The sequence below is a fragment of the Camponotus vicinus genome, unplaced genomic scaffold (assembly GCF_025532165.1).
Source record: "Camponotus vicinus isolate PSW18456_S1 unplaced genomic scaffold, iyCamVici1.0 SCAF_3, whole genome shotgun sequence".
NCBI classification, from domain to species: domain Eukaryota; kingdom Metazoa; phylum Arthropoda; class Insecta; order Hymenoptera; family Formicidae; genus Camponotus; species Camponotus vicinus.
Genome location: NW_028141967.1, coordinates 7,524,772 through 7,547,846, shown reverse-complemented (window position 1 = coordinate 7,547,846; position 23,075 = coordinate 7,524,772). Strand labels below are relative to the sequence as shown.

Here is a 23,075-nt window from a genome sequence, read left to right as displayed (position 1 = left end):
CCTATGCAGTGTACGGGCTCGTTCCCACTGAGCGCGTCACGCGTCGCGTCACCAGCGTGAGCCAATCAAAACATCCCATTGTAATAACATGTTTTCCGTGTTATTACAATGGGATGTTTTGATTGGCTCACGCTAGTTGATGCGACGCGTGACGCGCTCAGTGGGAACGAGCCCTACGTGCTTCATGCGTAATTCGGAACGCACCCTTTATCAAAGCAAGTTTTCTGCGTTAGCCAATCAGAAAATAACATTAAGGATAGATATTCACCTCCACTCCTTGATGGCTCATTCCAGTATGTAGTTATGTAGTATGTATAGAGTTCAGTGCAATTGACGAATTTTGAATCAGAGCTACGAAGAGAGAAAAAGAGGGAGATAGAGAGAGAGAGAGAGGAAGAAAAAGATACAAATATTTATAGATTATTATTATTACGTTGACAATTGTGTTTTGTTAAAAATTTTTAATTATATCACGGTATGTGAATACAATACATATAATTATATGTATTATAATACATGTAATACATTTAATTGTATATAATATATATAATATATTCATTTTATTATTACTGTTATCATTAAGCTGATTAAATTTTTTTATTTGTGTATGATAAAAATGTTTATTTTATCCGCTCCACTTAGGTTTTGACAAAAATACACATTTTTAATGCTTTTTTATATTAAATCCAAGGTTGACAAACAAACATATCTCAACACGAGGATAAATAGAAAAAGTAATTAAGGATGTCAACAATTTTTAAGGTTAGGAAATTTATCATATATTAATAGAATATAATGATATAAGCATATATATAGTACATATCACATACTTTAATTTACGTATATACATACACACACACACACACACACACACATATATATATATATATATATATATATATATATATATATATATATAATTGTTAATCAATTACATAGTTTGTTTTTGGAACTGTAACTTTAATTATAATTAAAATGTAATTATGTGACTTTAAATTTTTGTTTTTACATGTAAAGAAAAATTATGAAATATATTTTTATCAAAACCTAAAAGTGTAAAGTTGATTGAAAGTTAAACATTCTCCTAAATCTGTTTTAAAACTTATAAAGATTTTTAAATGTTTATTTTCAAATTCATATACTACATATCAAAACCCCAATGAATGTTTCATTCATGTTTAATTTGATATATTATTTTTATTTCAGCTTAAGATGGAATATTATTAGAAAAATATATTCTTATATGAATGCAGGAAATAAATAATACAGAATAAAGAGTCTATAATAACAGTGAATGAGAACAATACAATGTCAAACTATTCACAGGATACGGTCAATATGCAAGAAATAATAGAACTGGTGAAACTTCTTCGCCAGAATGGCGATATGATCTTGAGTGCTTCAAGCAAGCTTTCACTGTCAACAAAACTGTTGCATAGTCTTAATGAAGCATTCTCGTTAATAATATTAGAACCAGAAGATCTGGATTCTTCATTTCAAGTGTGCAATAGTTCCAAAGTAGATATATTTCGTGATATAAAATTTTTACATGATTTTGTGCAGAAAACTATAAGTTTGAAAATAACGCATTATTCTTCTGATGATATCATTATCATTGACATCTCCAAGTTTAGACATTTAAAGTATTTGGAATTGAAAAAGGTATCCATTGAATTAATGAAAGGTTTACAAAGTGTCAGGGGCCAGTTAGAAAGCATTGTGTGTGCCGGTAGGAAAGGAGTATCCACAATTTACCAATTATTAGGTTTGTTTAAATGTATATAAGGTAGAATTTAGAAAAATATAAATAATAAATAGGCAATACTATTCGGTTTTGTGGAATAAATTGATATTAATTATATACAGGGTGTTTTAAAAAGATATGTCAAAATTTAAGGAGATATTTCTCACACCTGAAGGATGAAAAAATGTTATATGGACATAGGTGCAGAAATACTTATTTCAGGAGTTATGTTGAAAATACTGTTAGCTGTATTACTTACACAAGGAAAAATTTAGAATTAATTATTGTAGACGACAATCGTTTAATTAGGCTTATTTACATTTGGTTCTAATGTGACCTTGAGTATGTTACAATAAATGTTGAAAATGTTCACCATTTTCCTGAATACAAGCAGTGACACGTCGACGCATCGATTCACGGACACGTTCAAAAATGCCCTTTAATGTTATTGACCTTTAATGTTATGGATTATTACAATCCGCTGTACGCCAGGCATTTCTGAACGTGTCCGTGAATCGATGCGTCGACGTGTCACTGCTTGTATTCAGGAAAATGGTGAACATTTTCAACATTTATTGTAACATACTCAAGGTCACATTAAAATCAAATGTAAATAAGCCTAATTAAATGATTGTCGTCTACAATAATTAATCCTAAATCTTTCCTTGTGTAAGTAATACAGCTAACAGTATTTTCAACATAACTCCTGAAATAAGCATTTCCGCACCTATGTCCATATAACAATTTTTCATCCTTCAGGTGTGAGGAATATCTCTTTAAATTTTTGACATACCTTTTTAGAACACCCTGTATATATATATAGAGTAAGGCAATAATTTTATCCGCCTGAAATATCTCTACCATTTTTAGATATGAAAAATTGTAATTATAAAAGTTATATGGTATCAGGAGAGTCATATGCTAGTAATATTTTTTCTGTAAGTGGAAATGCTTCAGAGATTTTCAGTTATTTTCATTTTTTTTTAAATAGAATCACTATTTTTTTTGTATAAAATTGATTCCTTGCAATATTTGGAGTAAAAAGTTAGATAAGACAGTTAAAAATTGAATATTTATCAATTATCTTGTCTTAATTCTTTTAAGTAAAATAATGAGAAAACTGAATTAACGTAAAGAAAGCATGTAGTTGTTTTTATGAAAAAATATCTACTCGTAAATTTATATATTTACTTGTGAATACATTTTTTAAATAATTATATATTTTCTTTGTACTAATTAACTCTTCCAATTATTTACTTAATAATATTGAGGCGAAATAATCGTAAAATGAATATTTTACGAGATATTTCATAGTGTTTGTAAAATTTTGTCAAAATATAAAATATTTTGTAAAATTCAATTATAATTTTTTATGCCGAATATGAACATTGCAAAGAATCAATTTATAAAGAAATTAAGATGATTCGTTAAAAAAAAATTGAAAATAATCTTGAAATTTCTAAAGCACTTTCAGTTATGAAAAAAATATCATTAGCATATTATGGCCCTCTTGATACCGTACAACTTTCGTAATTACAATTTTTCGTATCTCTAAAAGTAGTGGAGATATTCGATGGACAATGTTATTGTCTCACCTTGTATATAAGATTATTTTTAAATATTATATGTGTTACTCTATCTCTATAATTTTTTTACTATATAGCTACATGTGGAGGTGACGCTGGCATCGGGTTTGTATGGGCATCCTTGAGACATTTAGTATTGTCTCATAATGCTCTGGAATGCTTGGATGAATCATTAGAATTAGCTCCTTGGCTTCAGATATTGGACTTAAATCATAACATGATAACTAGTGCAAAGGAGATATCCTGCTTATCAGTCTTGAAATATGTCAATCTGGGCTATAATAAATTGGAAGAAGTACCCACATTCAATAAATTAGCGTTACATTCATTACAAATATTAGTATTGAAGAATAATTACATTGATAATCTTAATGGTTAGTTATTATTGCAATAATGATATTATATTTCCTAATTTTATTTTTGTATAATATAAAATCGTTTGCGATATAAAGTATATATATATATACTTTATATCGCAAACGATTTTATTTTATATATATATACAGGGTCTTCAAAAAGTCCCGGAACGCTAAAATATCTCGAAAACGATCAACTATAATGAAAAATATGTAAGGAACAAAGTTGTAGGACTAAATAAAATGTATCTAATGATGATAAGAATTTGACCTTGGATGAAGTATTCAAGGTCATATGAAGGTCGTTGATTTTTTTTAATGGAATTCCCCATTTTTATTGCATATTATAGCTTATTTCAAGAGCTTTCCAAAACACTATAATTAAGTATTTTTTCGTTAGGTACATCTCGAGTTATGAGGCTTGAAATCATTTCTTAATTTTACATAAACCATAAAATATCTAGTAAAATATTCATTTCTCGATTATCTTACCTTAATACTTTTATGTACAAAATAATGAGAGGAATCAATTGGTGTAAAGAAAACAGTTATTTTTAAGAAAAAATATGTAATTGTTAATTGCAAATTACGTATTTTTTCTTCGAAACAACTATGTGTTTTCTTTACATCAATTGATTCCTCATTATTTTATATAAAAGTATTAAGGTAAAATAATCGAAAAATGAATATTTTACAAGATATTTTACGGTTTGTGTAAAATTAAGAAATGATTTCAAGCCTCATAACTCGGAAAGTACTTAATGAAAACTAACTTAATTATAGTGTTTTGAAAAGGTCTGAAGAAGGGCTACAAGGATATGCAATAAAAAATAGGGGGTCCCATTTAAAAAATTCTAGGTGACCTTGCTATGATTTTGGCGACGCCACACAAGGTTAAACTCATAGCGCCAGTAAATAGATCTTTTGAAATCCTACAACTTTTATCTGAAACATTTTTTTCTGAAGTGCTTAGTTTTCGGGATATTTCACCGTCCCGGTTTTTATACTCCACTTTTTATACACCCTGTATGTATATATATATATATATATATATAGGGTGTCCTGCAGCACTATATACAAGCGCTCGTGAGGAGGTAGAGCGCAATAATTGAATAGAAAAGTCCTATATCGTTTTATGATTTTTGCAATAATAACAGAAATATTAAATTTTTTAAATTAATATCAATAATTATTGCGAAAATTGCAAAAGACTGAAAATAAAGAATGGTAAAGTAGGATGGTACGTAGTAGAATGGTAAGACTTTTCTATTCAGTTTCGTGCGCTCTCCCTCATGAACGTTGGTCCAATCTTTCTCAAACACTCTGTATATACATGTACACACACATATATATATTTTAGGTTTTTGCACACAATTTTCGAATTAAAATATTACAACAAAAAAGATGAAATTGTTTTCAAAAAATTAATTTATAGAAATTTATAGAATATTTGCGATTTTTCAAGCAGTATAATTTATATATTATTATTTATAAACTATTAATGAATTATATATTCATTATCAATTTGTATAACAGGTCTTCAAGGTTTAGAATGTTTGACAGAATTAGACTTATCATTTAACTGTTTAATGGAACATTCGGTTCTTTGGCCACTTCAACAAATGTCTATCTTATTATGGCTATCTTTGGAAGGAAATCCTTTATCATACCATCCAAAACATCGGTTATTGTCCATAAAACATTTGCATCCGAGTCTGTCAGATAGCAAGGTATTTGTACCATAATTAATATATCGAAAATTATAAAGTGCAGAGTCAGTATCCATATTATAATTATTATTTATAATATGACACGAGTTTGAATACACTCTAACAGTTTGTTTTAGATCGACTACCGCTTTCAAAATTGGAAAAAGCGTTTGTGATGGAAAATCGAGTTTTTACAATACGCGCGAATCAATCCATATCTTTGACCAGCTCAATGTCTACATGCGTCGATATATATGAATTCAATGAAAACGGATCAAATCGAATAACATTATCTGATAATTTAGAAAGAAGCATAACAAGAAGTAAAAAAAAGTCGAACATGAGAGAAGCGATTATTGATGAAATTGATCAGGAAAAGGGAGAATTTAAAAAACTACCTGATGTAGTTGCCTCTTCTCATTTAGGTAATCAAGATATATGTATTTTTTTATTAATATTTATATTAATTTTTACTAATTTTATTAATATTATTTTTGTTAATTTTTATTACTATTATAATATTATATAAAATTAATAATAAAATATGTAATTTTAAATATGATAATATAATATAAGATAAAATTATTGTGTGATAAATGATTGAAACACTATTATAAGAATTGGAGTAAAAGGAAATATTATATATAATGGAGTAGTATATATTTTTAATAATATTTATATATTAATATATTCATTTTTCTAGAATCATCAAAAGATCATTTGGAGATAAAAAAACGCATCTTAGATTTGCGGGAGAAATTTGGTGAAAATAATTGGCTGAACAGTCATGCAGGGACTTCTGTCCAGGATATTATGGGTCTTCATTGTGAACAATTTACAACATCACAAATGTTTAAGACTTTGGCTGATATTAATACATCAACGTCTCTTCATAATAATCTAATTCATACCATGTTTAATGAAAAATTTTCCAGTGAGCCCCAATCAGAAGAAATTGCAAAATATACGGAAGATGATAAAGACATTCCTCAGAATGAAGAAATCGTAGATGAAATACACACCCTAGAAACACATACGGCTCATTCTACAACTGTATATGATCCTAATGAAAGTGAAGGTTGTACGAAATATTAAACAATATTGCTAATAATGCAATAGATTTTAATTTTTTCTTTTTTTGTCTTAGAAGCTGGAGATTTATACATTGTTCAGAAAAGAAAAAGTGATAGTGAGATGGAGACTATATTTTTAATGATAACCCCTGAGTAAGTGTACAATTACAGTAGAATTGTACTTATATTCTTAGATTATAGCATTTTTTTCATTACTTATAAGAAAAATTGAAAATTATAGTTTAATTGCAACTTTTTTGAATAATCAATATTAAGTTGTGCTTCGTTTACCACTATGAGAATTTTATTTGTTTAACTGATCAATCAAAATGAAAAGGGCCAAGAAGTTCTTTATTTTGACTAATCAAACGTTTTGAAATTTTTGTAAAATATTAAACAGAATATCTTTAGATATATTTTTATTATTATAAAATTGAATTTTATCGCAACTTTTGTAGAAATATTAAAGAAAAGGATACAATTACTGGAAAAGTAAAGTTTCATTGGTCGATGAGTTCAGTTTTGTCTTGCGTCTTAGGCAAGAACGATCCACCTACCATCGATATTATTTTTGATACTACTAGAAAAGATAAAGAAAATAGACGTTACTTCGTGCAATTGGAAGATGCGAAGGTACTGTAAATATTCTTTACAGGATATACAGGATAGAATAATTAAAATGTTACACACACACAGGTATTTTCTTCGAAATTTTATGTCATACAAGAAAAAGGTTTTAGACAAAATTTAAAACGTTTTGAAGGAAAAAATTGGTAATTTTGAATTTTAATTTAAAAATCGTTTTCAAGATAATGTAAAGGTCAACCTAATTTTTTTTAATGGAATTATTCCATTTTTTTTATATAAATCGATTCTCTCTTCGCAATTCGACATTAAAAATTATAAGGATAGTATAGTCAACAATTGAATATAGTTTACAAAATATTTTATCTTTTAATTTGATATAATTTTACATAAACTAATATAATATATAGCTGCTCATTGAAATTTTTTTCTTCAAAATAACTATATATTCTCTTTATATCAATTAATTGCTTTCATTATTTTATGTATAAAAATATTGAAGCAAGATAATCGAAAAATATTTTGTGAGATATTTCATAGTTAATGTAAAATTATGACATATTATATTAAAGTGTTTAGTGTAAAGAAAAAGTATCGAACCGGTAAAATATATCGAAAATAAGGCATTTAAGAAAAAAATGTTAAGTATAAAAGCTGTAGGGTTTCAACAAATGCATCAAACAGTGATATCCATTTGATCTTAAGTGCAATTATGAAGGAGATTTCAAGGTCAACTTTAAGATCTTAAACAGAGATCCTTATTTTTTATTTGATATTTTTGTAGTTGACATCGGGGTCTTTTCAAAACACTATAATAGAACTTTTCTTGATTAAGTACTTTCTGAGAAATGAGCGATAAAGTTACGCTACCGTACGCGTGCGTGCGTGCGTAAGGGGGGAGTGCGCACGAGCATTTGATGATAATTATAGCAGACATTTGAATTGCCACCGCTTGATAATGTGCTAGCTTTAATTGAAAAGAATCTCTGACATTTCTCAACATATCGACAATTATCAAACTCAATTCGTCAATTATTCTTTGTTTCAATTCTTCGATATTCGCAGGTTTAGTTTTATAAACTTGATTTTTCAAGAAGTCTTATCAAAAAAAGTCAAGTAGTGTTATATCGGGAAATCTTGTAGACTATTCAATTGCTCTTCATCTTCCAATTCATTTATTAGAGAATGTTTCATCCAGTACATAGCAGCAGAGAGAGTTTGGAAGAATACAGAAGCGACAAATCGTAGATCTTTATCTCTGCTATGACACACATACACATTCACAAGCATGTAAATTCGATCGAAAACCTCAACGTGGTATACTTTGAATAATGTCAGCGCGATAATAGAATTTTATCAACCCATATCTCAGAAAGTACTTAATCAAAAAAAGTTTATTATAGTGTTTTATTATAGTTTTAAAAAGACATCAATGCCAGTTACAAGAATATCAAATAGAAAATAGGTTTCTTTAAGATTTTAAAACTGACCTTGAAATCTTCATAATTGCACTCAAAGTCAAATGGGTATTACCGTTTGTTGCAGTAGAAACCCTATAACTTTTGTATTTAACATTTTTTTCTCAAATATCTTATTTTCGAGATACTTTACTGGTCCGCGCGATATTTTTTCCTCGTCCTATATGAAATATCTTGTGAACTATTCAATTTTTGGTCATCTATTTTTATAACTTTTGACATCAAATATTGAAGAATTGATTTATATAAAAAAAATTAGAATAGTTCCATTAAAAAAAAACTAGGTTGATTTCCACATAATTTTCAAAAATAATTTTAGTTAAAAAATTAAAAATTATCAATATTTTTCTCTCTCTAAATTGTATAAATTTTGTCTAAAACATTTTTCCTGCACGACGTCAAATTTTACGGAGAAAATATCTTGTAACATTTTAAATGCCCCGCCCTGTATATGATCTACAGTTGAAAACATATTTTTTTATTTTTAGAAAATTGTAACAATTATCAATGAACAGATTGAAATGCGGCCGATCCCGCTGCAGGTTTTTAAATGTATGAAATGTTCAACGCAATTCTCGCAGGATACGGAATATGTGATGCTTGCTGCTAAATCGATGACGGGTTTGTATTACGACGAAGCGGTACTTTTTAAAATGATTATGAAAATCATGCTTTTAGGTTCCAAGCAACTCAAATGCCCCATTTGTGATAGCAGTTTGGTCATCGAAATAGAAAATCCGTCTGGCCTGGACAATCAAACAGTGAAGAATCAATCAGCAGAAAATTCTGCAAGAATTAACTTGCAACATTCTGAATCATTTTCCAGTATCGGTGAGCTTTATGATTATAAGAGAGCATGTAGTATTTTTTATAAGAATGAATTTACGAAAATGTGCACGGATTGTATAATTCTATTTATCATATTGAAATTTGTGTAATATTTGAGTTTTAATATTTGTGTAATATTTGAGTTTTGATCTATATATACAAGGTTCATATAAAGTGTTACAAACCATTTTCTCCAAAATTTGACATAGTATAAAAAAAAGACAAAATTTAAGATTTTGAGAATTTAAAAAAAAAGATTAATCTTGAATTTTAACTAAGATTACTTCTCAAAATTATAGAAAATATAATACTCAATATATACTAATCACAAAAAAGATTAATCTTGAATTTTAACTAAGATCTCCTTTCAAAATTATAGAAAATATAATACTCAATCACAATCAAAATTAAGGGAAGAAGAAAAATTGCTTAAAAATTGGCAATATTTAAAGCATTATAACTCCGCTAAATATTATCACATTTAAGTTTCCACTAAAGCATTTTATACTTGAAAATTTTTTTCTAAATGTTGCAAATTTCAAGTATTTTTTTTTTTTTACAAAACCACAATAATAAAGCTTGATGGGTCAAAATAAAAACTTTAATGCGACTTTACTGTGTGGTATGAAAAAAATCGTGGAGAATTTCTGTTACTTGCATTGAGATTTTTTTGCCTTTCTATATATTCTATACTTCTGTGTATACACACACACACATCCAAACACACACAAACACACACACACAGAATATAGTATACACACACACACCCTGTGTGTGTGTATATATATATATATATATATATATATATATATATATATATGTGTGTGCGTGTGTGTGTGTGTGTGTGTGCGCGTGTGCGTGTGCGTGTGTGTGTGTGTGTGTGTGCGCGTGTGCGTGTGCGTGTGCGTGTGCGTGTGCGTGTGCGTGTGCGTGTGCGTGTGCGTGTGCGTGTGCGTGTGCGTGTGCGTGTGTGTGTGTGTGTGTACAGGGTGTCCCATTTAAGTTGATAATGCGAAATATCTAAAAAAGGAAGCGTTGAAGAAAGAAATATTTTAAACAAAAGTTAATTGACTTTAAGGGGGCCATAAGATGGTGTCATTGGTTTGACATTGAAAAGTCGTTTGAAGGTCACGTGAAGGTCACCTTCAATTTTTTATATAGAACTCCCTATTTTTTATTACTTATTCTTGTAGCTCATCTCGAGAGCTTGCCAAAACACTATAATAAAGTATTTCTTCATTGAGTACTTTTTGAGTTATAAGGCTTGAAATCATTTCTTAATTTCACATAAACCGTAAAATATCTTGTAAAATATTGATTTTTCGATTATTTTACCTTAATACTTTTATGTACAAAATAATGAGAGGAATCAATTGGTGTAAAGAAAACACATAGTTGTTTCGAAGAAAAATATGTAATTTGCAATTAACAATTACACATTTTTTCTTAAAAATAACTATGTGTTTTCTTTACATCAATTGATTCCTCTCATTATTTTGTACATAAAAGTATTAAGGTAAGATAATCGAAAAATGAATATTTTACAAGATATTTTACGATTTATGTAAAATTAAGAAATGACTTCAAGCCCTATAACTAAAAAAGTACTTGAGGGAAAAATATTTTATTATAGTGTTTTGGAAAGCCCTCGAGTTAAACTACAAGAATATGCAATAAAAAATAGGGAGTTCCATTTAAGAAATTGACGGTGACCTTCACGTGACCTTCAAGTGACTCTCCAAGGTCAAATCATTGCTACCATCTCATGGCCCCCTTCAATCCATACAACTTCTGTTTGAAACATTTTTTTATTTAACGCACCATTTCGGAGATATTTGAGCGTATTATTTAAAATGGGACACCCTGTATACACATGCACACGCACGCACACACGCGCACACACACACACACGCGCACACACACACACACGCGCGCACGCGCGCACACACACACACACAGGTTCTGGTGTGGGATTCTAATCGAATCTGCTGCCAATCTGTTGACATTTTGTTTACTGGGTGTGTGTATATACAGAGTGGACCATTTTAACCTTTAATGGAGAATAACTCGAAAACCAAGCCCGGGAGAGAAAAATGTTTCAGACAAAAGTTTTATGGTTTCGAGGGGGCCATAAGATGGTATCATTGGTTTGACCTTGAAGAGTTATTTGAAGGTCACATGAAGGTCACCTTCAATTTCTTAAATGGAACCTACTATTTGTCATTGCATATTCTTGTAGCTTATCTCGAGAGCTTTCCAAAACACTATAATTAAGTACCTTTTCGTTAAGTACTTTTTGAGTTATGAGGCTTGAAATAATTTCTTAATTTTACATAAACCGTAAAATATCTTGTAAAATATTCATTTTTCGATTATCTTACCTTAATACTTTTATATACAAAATAATGAGAGGAATCAATTGGTGTAAAGAAAACACATAGTTGTTTTTAAGAAAAAATATGGAATTGTTAATTGCAAATTACATATTTTTTCTTCAAAACAACTATGTGTTTTCTTTACACCAGTTGATTCCTCTCATTATTTTGTACGTAAAAGTATTAAGGTAAGATAATGTTTTGGAAAGCTCTCGAGATAAGCTACAAGAATATGCAATGACAAATAGTAGGTTCCATTTAGGAAATTGAAGGTGATCTTCATGTGACATTCAAATGACTCTTCAAGGTCAAACCAATAGTACCATCTTATGGCCCCCTCGAAACCAAACAACTTTTGTCTGAAACATTTTTCTCTCCCCGGCTTGGTTTTCGAGATATTCGACTGGATGGATTAAAATGGGCCACCCTGTATATACAGGGTGATTCTGAACAAACGTTTGTCTTTAAAATATCAAATTCTTGAATGAATTCTAAGACGATTTTTCCTCTTGCAAAATTTTGCCCGGAGCTTAGTTTTTAAACTATAAAGGAAAATAATTAACTACTTACGGAACGAGTACAAGAGGTAGGCAGGGACGGCGCGATATAGGCGAATACGTGGGGCACTCGCCGCGATCAGCTGATTGCTATACGCGATGACTGTAACAATCAGTGTGTGTGTGAGAATGTGTACGCACACACACACACACACATACACACACACACACACACACACACACACTGATTGTTACAGTCATCGCGTATAGCAATCAGCTGATCACGGCGAGCGCCCCACGTAATCGCCTATATCGCGCCGTCTCTGCCTACCTCTTGTACTCGTTCCGTAAGTAGTTAACTATTTTCCTTTATAGTTTAAAAACTGAGCTCCGGGCAAAATTTTGCAAGAGGAGAAATCGTCTTAGAATTCATTCAAGAATTTGATATTTTAAAGACAAACGTTTGTTCAGAATCACCCTGTATATATATATGTATATGTGTATATATATATATATATATATATATATATATATATATATATATATATAGATATATATATACAGGGTGTTCGGAAATTCAATCGACAAATTTTCAGAGATTGTCGGGGGCACCATAAGAATCATTTTTTGCAAATGAACCTGGGGTCGGAAACGTGTCATTACATCGCTACGGCATACGGAGTATTCGAAGGAATCGGGACCTCGAAATATCACAAAAAATTGTTTCAAACAAAAGTAGGGCGTAAAAAGGTCTATTTACTGGCGCCATGTGTTTGACCTTGGATGGTGTCGCTAAGATCACGACAAGGCCACCTTGAATTTTTGAAATGGAACCCTTCACTTTTTATTGCATATTCTTGTAGCCCTTCTCGAGACCTTTTCAAAGCACTAATTTTACCAACTTTAAGTAAGCCGTTTCGAAGTTATCGAGCTTTTCATGGTAAGATGTCTCGCCCACGAAGGCAAGAGATCCAAACACAAATTCGATTCCCAGATTGGAAGATGATCTAGCCAACCATGGCAAGATCAGTGGCTGATCCAGCCGATGAAGGCAAGATCGGTGGCTGATCAAGCCGATGAAGGCAAGATCAGTGCCTGATCCAGCCATTGAAGGCAAGATCGGTGGCTGATCAAGCCGATGGAGGCAAGATCGGTGAAGAAGGGCTACAAGAATATGCAATAAAAAGTGGAGGGTTCCATTTCAAAAATTCAAGGTGACCTTGTCGTGACCTTGGCGACGCCATCCAAGGTCAAACACATGGCGCCAGTAAATAGACCTTTTTACGCCCTACAACTTTTGTTTGAAACAATTTTTTGTGATATTTCGAGGTCCCGACTCTCGAACACTTCGTATGCCGTAGCGATGTAATGACACGTTTCCGACCCCAGGTTCATTTGCAAAAAATGATTCTTATGGTGCCCCCGACAATCTCTGAAAATTTGTCGATTGAATTTCCGAACATCCTGTATATATATATATATATATATATATATATATATATACACCCAGTAAACAAAATGTCAACAGATTGGCAGCAGATTCGATTAGAATCCCACACCAGAACCATAGTAGGGAAGGACAGGAAGTACATAGCCATCTGTTTCCTCATTAAGCTTGTGTTCTGGCGACAGAGTTTAAAATAGCATAAAAACATAATCTAACATTAGATTGTCGGCGAAAATCGAGTAGAATCTGCGCAATGTAATTTGATGTCAGATTGTCGATAGAAACCAAGCAAAATCTACACACGCAATTTGATGGCAAATTGACAGCAGAAACCGAACAAGACTTGCGCTTACTTATATTATATAAATGCAATAAAATTGTTACAAGTGCTAAGTAAGAGTACTATTGGTGAGTTATCAGTTAATTACAATTTTCTTATATAATGTAATATATTACATTGTAGTTACATCTCATATAGCGAAGGACTAGTTCAATTTAATTAAATTAATAATAAAATAAATGGTAAAAGTAATTAAATTTAATTTATAAAACTTGAGATATATTTTATTTAGAATTAAATTCTTGCTTTATGCTTCAAATAAGCAGTAAATTAATAATTTCCCATTTATTCTATTGATATCAATCAGCATCTGAATCATCTGTTTGTATCAGATATCAGAAATTAAAGTGATAGTTGTTATATTTTTGATCTTTTATTAATAATCGCGATTTTATACATATTTCTGACAGAAATTTAATTGTGAGAAAGTACATATATCATATCGGTAATACATCATATAGGTAAGCGAAGGAACTGTTGAATCATGCAAACCCCCCAGTCAGCCAAATCTGTTCTAACAGATTTTGCCAAGTGTCTGCTACAAATTATTGTCAGCAAACTGCAGATTGCAGAAAGACTGCAGATTGTATGCAAAACCTGTTACATCAAATAATAATAGCAGAATGTTAGCAGAAATATTACAAAATCTGCTGACATAATTTGATAGTACTAGCAGAAACCGAGCAGGCGTAGAATTATCATAGCAGATTGGCAGTAGAAATAGAGCAGGATCTGTGCTGATTTGATGTCAAATTGTCATAGAAACCGAGCAGGATTTGCGCATTCAATCTCTGATAGCAGATTGACAGCAGAAGAGAAACAAGCATATATATATGTATCCCAGTAAGCAAAATGTTAGCAGGTTGTCAGCAGATTGGCAGCAAATTCGTTCAGAATCCCACACCAGAACCGTAGCCATCTGTATCCGCATTAAGCTTTTGTTTTGGCGACAGAGTCTGTAAAACATAACCTGTCAACAAACTGTCGGCAAAAACCGAGCAGGATCTGCGCGATGCAATTTGATGTTAGATTGCCAGCAGAAACCGAGCAGAATCTGCGCATACAACTTGATGGCAAATTGACAGCAGAAACTGCACAAGATTTGCGCTTACTTTTATTAATGTTATATAAATGCAACAAAATTGATTATTACAGGTGCTAAATAAGAATATTATCGGCAAGTTAATTACAATTTTCTTCTAAAATGACATATATGTCATATGTTATATCGTAATATATGTTAAAATGTAATATTGTTATATCGTAGTTATATCTCATATAGCGGAGGACTAATTCAATTTAATTAAATTAATAATAAAGTAAATGATAAAAGTAAATGTAACTTGTAAAACTGGAGATGTAATTTATTTAGAATTAAATTCTTGCTTCATGCCTCAAATAGGCAGTACATGAATAATTTTCCATTTATCATATTGATTCCAATCAGTTTAATATTCTGAATCTCATCTGCTTGTATCAGATATCAGAAATTAAAGTGATAGAAATTAAAATGATAATTACTATATTTTTAATCTTTTATTCATATTCGCGACTTTATATATATTTCTGACAGAAATTAGATTACGAGAAAGTACAACTCACGTAGCGGTAAGTGAAGGAACTATCAAATCATGCAAACCTTGTTCCGTTTCTGCCGACAATCTGTTGTCAAATTGCGTCGCACAGATCCTGTTTAATTTCTGCCATCAATCTGCCATCAGTTATATCAGCAGGCTCTACTCTATATCTGCCGAGAATTTGATATCAAATTTCACTGCGCAGATCCTGCTCGGTTTCTGCCGACAATCTGTTGTCAAATTGCGCCGCACAGATCCTGTTCAATTTCTGCTATCAATCTGCCGTCAGTTATATCAACAAGTTCTGCTTGTTTCTGTTGACAATCTTTTGTTTAGTCATGTGAACAGATTTTGTTGTATTTCTGCTGACATGCTGGCAACATAATCGAATATATCAGTTTCTTTATACAAACTGTAATCTTTCTGCCTTTAAAATTTGTAATGGGCATTTGACAAAAATCTGTTCTAACAGATTTATTTATCTGGATATATTGAGATAATATTGACTTTTATTTCTACGATAAATGATGATTAAAAAGTAGAAAAAAGTATTTACAGAAAAAAGTATTTACAGTTTCATGAGAGATAATTATGGAAAAATTGTTAAAACTTTTATCTGTAAAGTTCAAGAATATATATTTAAATATGTTATAAAATAACGAAAATCTTATTATAACGTATTTTTGCTTTATTGCATTAAAGAAAAAAACCTTGTATATATTTTCATAACTCTTATAATATATTTTGATTTTGAAATTTAATTATAACACTATATAATTCTTACAAAGCATTTAATTATGTTGAAGATGGCCCGATAATTAACTTGATAATATTGACTTATCTAAAAAAGTTGGATATTCCAATTTTCATTTTCGTTTATTAATAGAATGATTGTGAAGTGCAACGTTGTAATGATAATTTATAGTATATGTAATATATGTGTAATATGTACTTGTACGGCCAACGCATGTATTCGCGTGCGCGTTTATATATTTATTACATTTAATGGGAACTTTAACATACTAATACCGGTGCAGGTGGAATGGAGGGTGGAGCTAAATCCGTCACCACTTCTCTGGTACACTCCGACTCTCATATCCAAGCTCAAATCTGTTGTAAGCTTTAGCCACAATTAAATATAATAATTATGTTATAGCATTCTTTACTTCCTCTTTTTCTCTATTTCTCTTTTTATGGTTTACTTTCACTTTCTCTCTTCTTTTTTCCGCATTTTATCTTTTCCCTTTACTTTTTTTTCATACTTTATTTTTTTTCATATTTTTTTTCTTTTTCTTTGTTTTTCTCTGTATCTTGTCTCTCCTTTTTCCATCTCCTCTCTCTTTTCTACCTTTTTTTCTGTATATATTTTTTGAATCATTCAGCTGCCAAAAGTTGAATCTTTTCTTTCTCATTTCCTTAAAAATCAATTTTATTCAGTTTAAAAAAAAAAGACTCGGTGGCTGAATCAAATACATTTTTTTTTAATTAAAAAATTTAAATTTAGAATATTTAAAATATTTAAATTTTCATTTAAAAATTTAGACGTACAATGTTTTTTTTTATGTTAGCTTTTTTCTTCGGTGTACGAGCACCTAATTTCTAATCTTTACTTTTAAAAGTTTAATCCGTGACGTATTAAAAAAAAATTATATATCTTTTATTTAAAATCTCTGTAATTCATATATATTTTTGTTTTTTTTCTAAATTTCTAAAAAACGAAACATAATTAATCTTTATTTTTCTTTTTTTTTCAAATTAATATTTATCGTTATCAGGTTCAGCGACAAGTTTAGAGGAATCAAGAGAATCTACTCCGTCTACAAATGCTTTGACGAAGAAATACGAGAGTGACATAGAGATACTCAGCAATCCGAGTCAGAGCAGCATCGAAGTTTTAGATGAAACGCTGAAGTTAGTATGTCAGTTGTATTTATTAAGTTAGTTGTATTTATTTAAGTTAGTTAGTTATATTTTAGTTAGTTAATTTATATAAATTAGTTAGTTATATTTATTAAGTATTAGTTCTATTAATAATACTTAATGTTTATGATGTTTCTGTACAATTCACTTGTTGCACAAACGTAATAAGAAATTAGATTAAATAGGACTATATAATAAGATTATATAGCAAAGAAACAGATATGATATCATCATAATATCAGATATGATATTATCGTTTACTTGTCATCACAGGCACAATTATTGCATGTTTAAGTTAATATTTTATTGCAATATTGATGTAGGACAAATGTTACGCCAAGTCGAAAACAGGAGGAAAGACGTACAGCAATTGCTCCTTCCTTAGTAACAATTCCAGACGCGACGCCAGTGATGGCAGGCTTAACGGAAAGCAGTTCTTCGGGTTTGCATTCTATCATACTTTCTATTACATATAATCATATATAATTAATAGATCCAGTAAACATATTGCAGTAATATAACATGGAAGTAATAATTAATAACATAAATAATTAATAAATAATAACATAAATAATTAATATAAATGATCTATATGATATAAAACTATAACATATATATTATTTTGAAATATTACAACAATAATGTAACAGAATATTATTGCAATTCCTATTCAACTTATTACTAAAATTCCTGAAATGGATATAAAACCTATAAAAGACGGATACTAACATAAGATTCGAAGGATATATCTTTTTTGCTAGTTTAACTTTTAATACAATTCCAACAAGGAATTTAGAATATTAAATAGATTGTTTTTTTCAGAATATTAAATATTTTAATAATTTTATTTTTTCAGAATATTAAATAAAATATTAAATAGATATTAAACAGATTATTTGAAATCGAGTAAATGTATGGAAAATAGTTTTTTACTGCTTGTTTAAAGCAAAATCGCGAAATTTTTATATAAATTAAATCTCGAATTAGACACAGCATACACGCATTGAAACATTAATTTTGATATCATAATTTTAATATGATAATTCGTTAACAGAATGTGTATTACTTTATTAATATAATTACGATTTGTATTTAATTTTTTAATGAAAATTAAATAGATATATTTGTGAAAGAAACATATTTTTACTTATAGGATCTCTGGCAGATAGCATATGTACAGCATATGAAAATAAAATGGCCAAATTAACGAACGATACAAAATCCCAAAGCAGTGAAAAGGAAATTGCTCCTGTAACAAATCTGACATCAATGTTAGGAAGTAAAGCCAATGAATTCATAATCCCATAATGTTATATTTGATTACATGAGATGATCTAATAAAGATGAATGTTTTACTTTTATTTAAATTTTAACTTAATTTTTGTCAACTAATACTTTGGAATATTTGTATTATTTGTCATATTGTTATGATGTTTAATATTGATATTTCTATTATGTTTATATATTATTGTATGTGTCATATTGTATTGTGTGTGTCATTTTTAGGTTTACTTCAGAGTATTAAGATTGGCAGCAACAAAATATTGAGAGGCGAAGAAGCTTCGAGTTTTTTCGGCAGCGATGTGCAATACTCATATACTAACTTTAATAGTATAGATCATAGAATCAAATTGCATATAATCTTAAATATACTCGAGCATGAGAACGAAGAAGTGGTGTTTCTTCTCAAGGTACTTAGCTTAGTATAATTTTAAAATTTTATATTATATTTTTAATTTACATATATTAAGCCAAGTCCAAATTGAATATAATTGATGATATTATATTTTTGTTTTTATATATAGGCACAGATTTTGATGCAGTTTATGCAAGAAACATTTTCTGGATGTTTAGTATTATCTACGTCTAAAGTTTATATTCTCAGAATCGATGGACCAGAAGGGTAAGTTGCTTTAAAATTAATTTTCTCTTCAAGACTTTATATTGTAAAGAATAATTATAACTTTATTGTAAAATTTTATATGAATATTTTAGAAATAGGATATTTTAATGAAATGTATAAAAAAAAAAGATCAATCTGTTAAGGTGGAGCATTCTTTTAAATTTCCAAAAAGCTTTTCATTTTCCAGCATTAATTGTGTATGATAGAGAGATTTAAAAAAAATTATGAATAAACAAACAAGATTTATTTGTAACAAGATTAGATAGAAAAATCTAAAAAAATTATAAGAAAAAACATGTTTTCATAACAGGGAAGATCCACAGCGTTGGCTTCATAAGGAAATCAGTTGGACGACGGATAGATTAAGATCCTTTGTATCATTGCCATTTAAACAGGGTATTTTGATTGAATTACAACAGCCTGGTAAAACTAATGAAGAGCTTTCCAGTGTTATTACAGTGCTTTGTATTCTGCAAGACTTTCAGAGAACATCAAACTTTTTATTTTATATCACAGGTATATATATATATATATATATATATATATATATATATATATATATATAAAATGTGTTCTAATAACGATAAATATAACGCAATTAAATTTAATAAATGTAAAAATTTCAGAATTAGGTTCTCAAATATGAGCAGCAATAACTTTTAAGTTGCACGCATGGTATTTTTTTGTTTACAGATCTACGATTGCCTTCAAATTGTGAAGTGGAATTTTCGGTCCCAGAATGTTTTAGCCTTTTAATGAATGATTTACTAACGAATACTGTTAATTATAAGACTGGAGACGTCGTACGATTACTAGCAATATTTTCCTCTGCAGTTTTAAAATATCAAAACGTTATCACCAAGTTTAAACTATCTGGATTAATATTGACGAATGCAATATTAATAATACTGGAGGATAATGTTCAATGGCTTATACCAGGCAGCGATCAAGTACCTTTGATTGCTAGGGAGCAAACTATGAGTAATTTGATTGCAATAGTCAGTAATTTTTGAAAATTTCTATTTATTATTTTTTAGAATAGAAGATAATGCCAATATTTAAATTTTTAAATAATTGCGTTCTATTTTAGAATAATTTTATAAGTAAAAATGTATAAATGCATATCAAATCATAATAATTTACAATTGGCATACAAATTATTCAGTATCCATTTGATAATGCATTAATGATATAATTTTAGGAACATTGCGATAATTCATTGACTTTAAACTTTTTGGACGAGATCGCGGGACTCGAGGAAAGTTGGATCTTAGAATTTGTTTCTCTTAGTGCTGTTGAAGCTGTAATCAATTCTATTCAGCCTTCATGGGAAGAATTATTCTCGATTCCTCTACAAGTAACGACTACAAGCAACTCTCGTGTTATGCAGAGTAATGAGGACGCTTAAATAATACATAAAAATAAAATCTCTTATTGATTTTTTCATTAGTTTAGCGAAGGTTTCAACTATTTTTTTTTATTTTGCATACAAACCTTTCTATTTTTAACATCATTTTCAACACCAAATTTTTTATTTTTAATGTTTGCTTAATTATCTATTTTAATGACATACGTATAAAATGTAAATGTTTTGATTACGTGCATAATAATATCTTTTTTTTTATTATATATGTGTGAGTAAATGGCATATATGAAATAATGAAACAACGTAGAGAAAGTTTTAAAAAAATAAGAATTAAAAGTGCTAAAGCTACAAATATATAATATATAACATCTTTCTTTTACTTACTAAATTTATTAAAAATTCAATTATATAATTAAAAGTAAGTTATATAATTAAAAGTAAAATTAAAAAAGAAGAATACTTTATATATATACTTTTTAAGGCTTTATTCAAAAGATTATTCTAGCAATTGTAAGTACTCTTGTGTTTGTGTACAATTATTTTATAATATACAATACATATATTTGAATTCAACATTGATTCAATTACAAAAATTACAAAGATATTTTGGAGTACTATATATGAAATGTATGAAAAAATGATTGATGATGAGAGATTTTATTGATAGAATAGTTTTCAATGGTGCTATAATTGTAATATTGTTATTTGTACATATTTCTGATTGAAATTTTTCTCTTTTTATGCTCACTTTTTAATTAAAGTTTTCATTAAAGTTTGCAAAAAATATCACAAATTTACATACAATCTTATTTGCATGCATTATATAAGTCTGTGTTACACACACACACACACGCGCGCGCGCGCGCGCGTGTGTGTGTGTGTGTGTGTATATATATATATATATGTATGTATGTATATGTATATATGCGTATATATAGTAATTTTAGTTATATCTGATTGTAAATGTCCGCCTGTGATATGTATATTTTGAATTTTATAATAAAGGGCAAGACTCAGGTATTTATTGTAGATATTCATATCGCGAGGATATTGTAATTTATATTTTTTAACAATGTAAATATAAATACAAATATATGATCTTAAACTTTTTCTTCTCAATTCTCTTTCTCTCCCCCTCTTTTTATATATATATCTTATATTAATTCTGTTATCATTCTGTTAAAAAAAAGATAATAAAATATCTCATTTTAGTTTCTTATATAAGAGAAACATATACGTACTATTTTTGTATTATAAGCCAAATTTACAATTGAAAAGTTGAAAAATTGATCATGCAGTTGATAATGATGTATATTATTGCAAATATTTGATATATAAGATTGTAAAAAAAGATACAAAAATATACGTAAAATAACAAAAGCAGATAATTAAAAAAACTGTTATTTGATGAGATACAAAATTTAATTTATGAATCATAAATTATGTGTATGTGTGTATCTGTGTGTATATCATATATATTGAAATTACAATTTCTATATAAAGAATGCAGGAATATATTAGGAGTATCTTCCAAGTTTTATATATAATGAGATAGCTCACTTTTGTCGTTATACTGAATATCAATAATGATTTTGAATATAAAAAGAGTTGTATAATTTTTAATCTTTATTTATCCTGCAAAAATAATTAATCTAATTGTAAGTTTAATATGTCAATAAAAAATACGAAAATTATTTTTTTCATTTTTTCTCATTTCAGAAGATAAGATCAATTTTGAAATAAAAAATAGAAAGCTTAAAGAAATAAGAAAATAGAGAAACAAACAACAAAAAATATAATTTTTAGTTTTCATTATATTTTGCAAATTTATCTAACAAGGAAAAGGTCGAAATTGTCCCTCTTCGATTTTGTTGAGCTTTGGATATATTGTAGTTTAGCTCAAAATAAGAGACGTATTTTTTTTTATATGGCCATACGGCTGTTAATGGGATGAAGCATCTTCTTGAAAAAAGTCGATTCTTATATATTTTTAACAAGGTTGGGAAGTAACGCGTTACTTGTAACGCCGTTACCGTTATAGTTACTTTTTTTTGGTAACGGACTGGTAACGGCGTTACATTTTTTTTTCTGTAACTGTAACGATAACGTAGTTACATTTTTTAAGTAACGATAACGAATTTAACCGTTACTTTTCATATTTTGAAAATACTTATGACATCGTATTTCTGTCATATTCAATTTTTAGTCATCGACCGACATTCACATAAAATTCGATAATATTTCGGATGAAATTTATTGCTCTGAGAGGTGTCTGTGAAGCTGATACGACA

General features: G+C 29.0%; 1 protein-coding gene across 6 annotated transcripts; it reads left to right on the top strand.

Moving 5' to 3' along the window:
- Positions 1-256: 256 nt before the first annotated feature.
- Positions 257-21,893, top strand: LOC145968119 (serine/threonine-protein kinase 11-interacting protein). Of its 6 annotated transcripts, XM_083093370.1 has the most exons (21): positions 258-475; positions 692-762; positions 1,207-1,765; positions 3,408-3,704; positions 5,223-5,416; positions 5,523-5,820; positions 6,099-6,246; positions 6,331-6,473; positions 6,543-6,621; positions 6,927-7,101; positions 9,020-9,152; positions 9,210-9,362; positions 16,633-16,710; positions 17,371-17,506; positions 17,839-17,957; positions 18,669-18,794; positions 19,022-19,206; positions 19,321-19,418; positions 19,729-19,934; positions 20,112-20,416; positions 20,620-21,893. In XM_083093370.1, exons 3-21 carry the CDS (start codon positions 1,309-1,311, stop codon positions 20,824-20,826), a joined length of 3,537 nt encoding a protein of 1,178 aa, XP_082949496.1. In that variant the 5' UTR covers positions 258-475; positions 692-762; positions 1,207-1,308; the 3' UTR covers positions 20,827-21,893. The 6 variants fall into 6 exon arrangements, with proteins under 6 accessions (XP_082949497.1, XP_082949496.1, XP_082949492.1 ...); XM_083093371.1 differs by having other exon boundaries at positions 257-475; positions 6,099-6,473; positions 20,112-20,399; positions 20,620-20,765; XM_083093366.1 differs by having other exon boundaries at positions 6,099-6,473.
- The last annotated feature ends 1,182 nt before the right edge of the window (positions 21,894-23,075 follow it).